This window comes from Pseudonaja textilis, unplaced genomic scaffold (genome assembly GCF_049901715.1).
Source record: "Pseudonaja textilis isolate UNSWEBS1 unplaced genomic scaffold, rPseTex1.2 PTEXSCF26, whole genome shotgun sequence".
In the NCBI taxonomy this organism is placed as follows: domain Eukaryota; kingdom Metazoa; phylum Chordata; class Lepidosauria; order Squamata; family Elapidae; genus Pseudonaja; species Pseudonaja textilis.
In genome coordinates, this window is record NW_028262877.1 from 410,428 (window position 1) to 417,114 (window position 6,687).

Sequence of the window (6,687 nt, forward strand, 5' to 3'; positions counted from 1 at the left end):
ACTTAGTACCGCCCGATTCCAAAAGGGGAGGCGTCTGCTGCCAGTACTAAAGGGAGGTTAGGGTCGAATTGAATAAGTACCGCCTCTGACGTGAGTAGTGACTTGACGGCGTTAAAGGCATGGTCTTCCTTGTGCCCCCAGTGCCATGGTGATTTTTTCCAGTAATCTGTGTAGGGTTCAGCTACTGATGCTTTATGGGGCAGAAAGGATGCGTAAAAGTTCAATAGCCCCAAGAACTCCTGTAGTTCAGTTTTGGAGGTTGGAGTGGGTGCCTCGTGGATTGCCTTGACCTTGGACTCCAGGGGTGAATGCCAGAGGCGTCAATTTTATAACCCAGAAAGTCCACCTGACTAGTGGCAATGGCACATTTTTCTTTTTTCAATTTGAGGCCATGCTGTCTGAACCTCTCTAACACAGCTCGAACTCTTTGGAAGAGTTGGGGTCTGTCCCTGGCTGAGACTAAGATGTCGTCGAAGTAGGGTACTACACCAGGAGGCCCTGCAAATCCGCTCCATGAGGGATTGAAAATACCGGGGGCAACACTTACGCCAAATTGGAGACGCTTGCATCGGAAGGCACCCTGTGAGTGACAATTGTCTGGAGTTCCGCTGTTTGGTTATCTACAGGGAACTGTTGATACGCTTGAGACATGTCCAATTTAGCAAAAATGCTGCCTGGTTCGAATGTGTGTAATAAGTGCTGGATGACAGGCACAGGATAAGCGCTAACTTGTAGAAATTTATTGATTGTCGTCTTGTAGTCCGAGCAAATTCTCAGGCTACCGTCTTTTTTGAGGGGTGTGACAATGGGCGTCTCCCACTTGGCGAAATCTGTTGGCTCAATGACCCCTTGTTTTAATAGTTTATCCAATTCTGCATATAGTTTTGGCCGAATAGCAAATGGGACCCTACGCGGTTTTAGCCTGATTGGGACTGCTTGGGGGTCAACTGAGAATGAGATGGGGGTACCGTTATAACACCCCAGCTCTTCGCTGAATACATCTGAATAATCAGCGAATAAGGAGTCAGTGTCTGAGGTTGAGACAGCATGGACTCCTGTTAGCCCTAGGCCGAGATGGGGAAACCAATCGAGCCCCAATAAGGTGGGTAGATTGCCATTAACTACCACTAGAGGTAGGTGACCTTTAAAAGTTCTAAAACTGACAAGAAACTTGCCTCTGCCGATTACAGGAATGGTCTTCCCCTGGTAGTCCTTCAGGCCAAACTGGCATCTCTGGAGCCGGCTAGTGGATAGGCTTGGTTGGAGCCTCTTAAGGGTGTTCCACAAGATAATTGAGAGCGCTGACCCTGTGTCAACCTCCATGCGGCACGGTTTACCTTCTAGGGAGACGGAGAGAGAAATTTTACTAACAGTGTGGCAAGTGTGCTTGGCAAGGTGATGCGTGCGACAGTTCAATACTTGCCTCTGTGGTCCCGAGTGCGAGGGAGGGTGCCTTTGTGTTGCGCTTTGGGGGCTTGGCAGACTCTCGCGATGTGTCCCCTTTTATGGCAGTTATTCAGGTGGCTCCTTTAAACTTGCAGGTGGCCTCTGATGAGATCCCCACAGGCTAGGCACAGGGTGATGTGCTTGGGTGGACCGATGTTTTCTTGTTTGGCTCCTACCTGCGGCCGTCTGTCGTTGGATAGGCGGTGGACTTCGTTTTCCTCACTGATGGTTTCCTCTGCTACCACCTCCTCGGAGTGGACTGGAAGTGATGCCAGCTTGGCACTTGGGCCCTGGATTTCGGTGGCTGAGTTTGATGCCAGCTCAGCTGCCAAGGCTTCCTCGACTGCTTGTGCGAGGTTGAGGTCTTTTTGCGAGAAGGCGCTTTGCAGGTGGAGGTCCTTGACCCCGCAGACTAATTGATCGAGGAGCATGTCCTCCAGGTAGGTTCCAAACCCACAATGCAGTGCTGCTGTTCTGAGAGCGGCCATATATTGATTGATGGTCTCCTTGCTCGATTGCTTCCTCATACGGAAGGTGAATCTCCTGGCAATCTGTGAGGGCCTGGGGGAATAGTGGTTAGTGAGAATTTCAAGTAACTCAGACCACGGAACGTTTTTCAACTCACGAGGAGCCACGAGCGCTGCAGCAGTATCGTAGACGGTGGCTCCGCAATAGATTAGGAAATACGATTTTTCCGATGCTCCCCGCATCCGCCAGGCCAACTGCATCGATATAATGATTAAAGCGGTTCTTATACGATTCCCACTTCTCCTCGTCTGGTTTGAACGCCGGAAAGACTGGATTGGAACTCATGGCGCTGGGACCTGTTGAACAACCTGAGGAAAAAATCTCTCTGGGGCAGCCGACAATGTTTTAGTGCCCGTGGTGGGCAAGTGATTTCAGCTCAGGAGAGGCTGTTTGCAATCCTCTCTTTTCTCTCTGGGTTAACCACGTTAGGTTGTTAGCCGTTGATGGCGTTTGGATTCGCGCCTGAGTGGGCGTCAGTGACTGGCTACAGCGCTGTGCTGTACCTTTTAGGTTTGAAATTCAAATGACAACCGTTTGAATTTCGTGCCTGATACTGAGCGGCTGCGGCTCGCAGCGCTTCACTTTCCCTGTAGCTGGGCTAACAAGCGGCTACAGACACTTCTAACTCTCGATTCTGACTGCTCTCTCTGGCTGCGGATCAGCGTTCGCTTCTTATCGCTTGCTGGCCGCCTTCTCTGTCAGCGGGTCAGCGTTTGCTCTTTTCTTTGCTCTTTTTGTTGGCTGACCGCTCTCTCTGGCTGCGGATCAGCGTTTCTCTTATCGCCGCCGATCGCTCTCTCTGGGCTGCGGATCGGCGGCTAGTGACTCAGCGGTTGCATGGTGCTTCTGGTAGCCATCCCATCCTCGTGCCAGTGTTAAGTTTGAGCAATGAGAGGCTGAACCAGAGCATGAGTGCAACAATACTTTATTATAACAATAAAGGGCTGACCGTGCTTGCCCACGCCAGGAACTGGCTCGCAGCAATCAGCAACTGGTTGGACCCGCAGCCTGCTTTTATAGCTGGCTGCTGGGGAGAACCAGCCAATGAGAAAGGGGAAGAACGCCCACTCAAAGTGAGTGGACCTGAGTGAGAACTCCTAGAGTTCTCAGGACATAACAGATACGTTTCCTGTTTCTTTTCTCCTGGGTCTCCAGTGGGGCTTTCTGGGTGCATCTTCTGCGACCTTTGACAGAAAAGATGTGCTTGGAAAGGGAACAGTGGAAATAATGATCTTGAAATGGATCTTCCACAAAGAAATAAGGTTCAAAAGCAGCATCTGTTGGCCGTTTTTTTGACAGATAACCAAAACTCGAAATACTATGGATGTATTTGAGAAGTCTGTCCTTCTTTATTGGATACAGTGCAAAACTTGTGAGGATCCAGACTTTCCCTTCAATGGGTCCTGGCAAATGCATAAGTGCTTCATGGAAAGGAATAATTCTGTTCCAGATGGAAATATATTCTATGAAGTGGACAAAGACGTTGACTTGTCTCCACTTAGAGAGGGCCTCCCTGAGGGGTGCTGTTTGTCCAGTTGTTGTGAATCGTTCTGATATAACCACACAAATTCCATTCCTGACAAGCATCGGAGGGAAAGTCCTCATGAAATTATCTCCCTTTTCTGTGTCTGAAGCAAAGAGGCCAATCAGGGTCCATCTGAAATGGAGGAGCAGCTGGACAATTGCTGGGTACTGGATCCCTTCTTTGGGGAGCATCTGGTGGAAAAAGGGGAATCTCCTTTTATCACTCAGAGCCTCTGAAGGAATTCCAAGAGTGATCTGAAAAAGTAATGAAGAATGCTGTGTTATAATGTGGTCCAGATCAACTCCAAAATATTACTTATTGACAAACCCAATTTTGTTTTGATGAATATATTAGAATAGTTTGTTCCTTAGTCACTGTTTAAAATATTTAAGACAGAATATTAACAAGATTGTATATAAAAATGGAACGCAAAATCATATTAAACAAAAAAAAACAATAACAAATGCAATGTAAATTTCTGTGTCACCCATAAAATTCCAACAATTAGATTCAAATTTGCAGATGTTAGATAAAATGTCTGGATCTAAGATATAGGGCTGTATTATATGCTATTTTTGAGTACTAAAACCTCTTTCTCAGCTTCTATATCCCAAATTCTTTGTGAAGCAATTTTTCAGCTTCTTCCCTAGATGTACAAGAGCACAACTGCTAACAGAATAGTTATGAGTACATGAAATGGATACATATAAGAAAAATATAAAGAAATAGTAGGACAGTGATGGTAGGCACATTGGTGCGCTTATGCACGCCCCCTACAGACCTCAATAATTATATAAACTGAATTTATGCAAAGCAAAATTTGTGTAAATTAACAATTATCTATGAGGGCAGGAGCTGAACTCCTTTTATCCATCCCAAAGATACTCTTCTTGGTCTGAATATTTTTTATACATAGACAGGACGATTGCCAACTTGATTCCAATTGGATAAGGCAGATATTATTGATATGTGAAAATGAATATGCTAATGGAGGACCTCAGAACCTGGATAGTTTTTCAATAGCTGAATATTCAGTAGAATATCCTCTACAGGGACCTGATGGCTCTTCAGGCCTTTAATGGTCAATTTGAAGATGAACATAATAGACTAAAAAATCGTTGATATGTTCCCTAATATTCTGAAAAGCTGCTCTTGAATTCTATGAAGATATTGGATCTGTTGTTCATTCCCCCCGCACTCCACTCACCTTACTAGATAGAGAAAAACAAACCAACCTGTGGGACTTTGTAGGTGCCTACAAACATTGACATCTGGATGGAGATGTCCATGGAAGCTTCATCAATCAGAGCCAGGAGGTTGTCCTTCCTCCCACAGCCGTAGTTGGGGACATTGGCTTCTCCAGTGGAGAGAATGTCCAGCAAGGCATCTGAAGTGCGTAAAGTGCTTATATAGTTGTCATGGATGTTGTAACCAAGTGTGAGATTGTGCAGGAGCTGGGAATTCTTGCTGACCATTTGAATACCAAAAATTGAACTTAGGGTATTTGTTAGAGCGTTACTATTCCTATTGTAAAAACAATATTCATGTTATTATATTCAATAGCAACAACAAATGTTTTTAAAATATATAATCCTTCACAAACCTACTAAGCCTTAGGCCAACAATGATCCAAATCGAATGATCAATTATGCAACTACAATTGTTTCAGTCACTACTTAAACAAAGGTCATTATTCAAGTGATGAACTCAGGAATGAACTGAGAAAGGAAAATCATCTGGATTTCATTCAGGTTTTTTAAAAACTCCATCTTTGGATTTTACTCTCTTCCACAAAGTAAGGCAAAAAAGGAAAGCCATGGAAATCAAAATCATTCAGGAAATTAGACAGGTCCTGAGGTACAAAAATAAGTGAAATAAGAAGAAAAGGAGAGTGTTAGAATTGCACATGGAGGGAGTGCAACTCCATCACCCTGCATGACTTACGAAGAAGAAGGTATAGGAGGGCTATTGAAGGGCAACATTATAGGCGACACATATATTTCAGTTGTGACCACACCAATGAGATGGTCTCCAGGCCTGTAAAAGCTCCATGGATTGTAGCCACCCTGGTGCTCCAAACTCAATGGGCATTTCCTTCTCAGCTTCCCACAGACTGATGGGGACACCAGCAGCAGCAGCAGCAGCAGCAGAAGCAGGAGGTCCATCATTCATGGCATTAATCAATCCACTTCCTGTTTCTAACACAAACAACAGGAACAGTTGGAGAAATGCAAAGACTCTGAGAAGTGCCAGTGGCTTTCCTGATCTAAACAGAGAATCACTCAGTTTCATCTGCAAAGGAGAGAAAGGTGCAATCAAGAGCAGAGCCTGTACTTTTCCCAAAACTTGGTCCCAGAGAGCTTCACCCAAGGAATTTATCCTTTTCTGATACAAGATCCTTTGCATGTGGCTTCAGTCTAACGCCTGCATCGAAGTCAAAAACTGGAGATATAGCATCACAGGTCTCAAAGGCCCAGATGGTCATAATTACAGTAAGAAGCAACTTCTCCTCTTGGGATCCAACTTTTTCTGGGCTCCATCTGCAGAGGAGAGGCTGAAATAAAACATGTTAGTAAAAATTACAGATATACGCCTGGGATCATTGTTCTGTTTCGGCTGTGGTCCTTCCTTCCTGTCAGGGCAAGTCCAGAAAGTGATGCTGGGGAAGAGAATTCAACACCCAGGGAATTGACTTCTGCTGTCCTTCAACATGGCCTCTTGTCTCCAGAGATTGCTGGGGAAGGTCACCCAGAGCTGTGGAGTTTGGTGCCACTTCTAAGTTAATGCCATTTAACTGTAGTGTTGCCTGTCGTCTAATGACAATCAGCACCCTTGATCTTTGTCCAAGGTTAAGAGTAGACCCTCTTTGGAATTCTCTTTTATGTCATAATCCCATATATTGATCTTAATTGCAGTCGGTTTTAAAATTGCTTGTGCCTGAAGTGAAATTTCATTTCCCATCTTTTCTAGCAATATTAATTCCGAGATAAAAGCTCATTAAGAAGCAGGAAAGTGACAACTTGTGGACTAGATCGTTGGGTAAATAGGGAGAAAAATATAGAATGGATGGAATTTTTTATTTTTATTTTCTTGTTATTCCTGTGTTATCTTACCATGTTACTAAAATACACCAAGATTCTTTATATTTTGATTTTTTTTATTTTTTTAAATAAAGAATGGACTGTAAG

At 44.5% G+C, this 6,687-nt stretch overlaps 1 protein-coding gene across 1 annotated transcript in view; it reads right to left on the reverse strand.

The window, feature by feature from the left end:
• The window catches only part of LOC148123666 (vomeronasal type-2 receptor 26-like), a 98,743-nt gene extending 92,411 nt beyond the window's left edge, over positions 1-6,332 (reverse strand). Inside the window, exons 1-4 of the mRNA XM_087919119.1 lie at positions 5,834-6,332; positions 5,444-5,697; positions 4,735-5,023; positions 3,260-3,753 (exon numbers count right to left, since the gene is read on the reverse strand). Of these exons, the coding sequence (XP_087775245.1) occupies positions 3,260-3,753; positions 4,735-5,023; positions 5,444-5,667 (1,007 nt within the window). The 5' untranslated portion in view covers positions 5,668-5,697; positions 5,834-6,332. The remainder of the gene's footprint in view (positions 1-3,259; positions 3,754-4,734; positions 5,024-5,443; positions 5,698-5,833) is intronic.
• Positions 6,333-6,687: the final 355 nt, after the last annotated feature.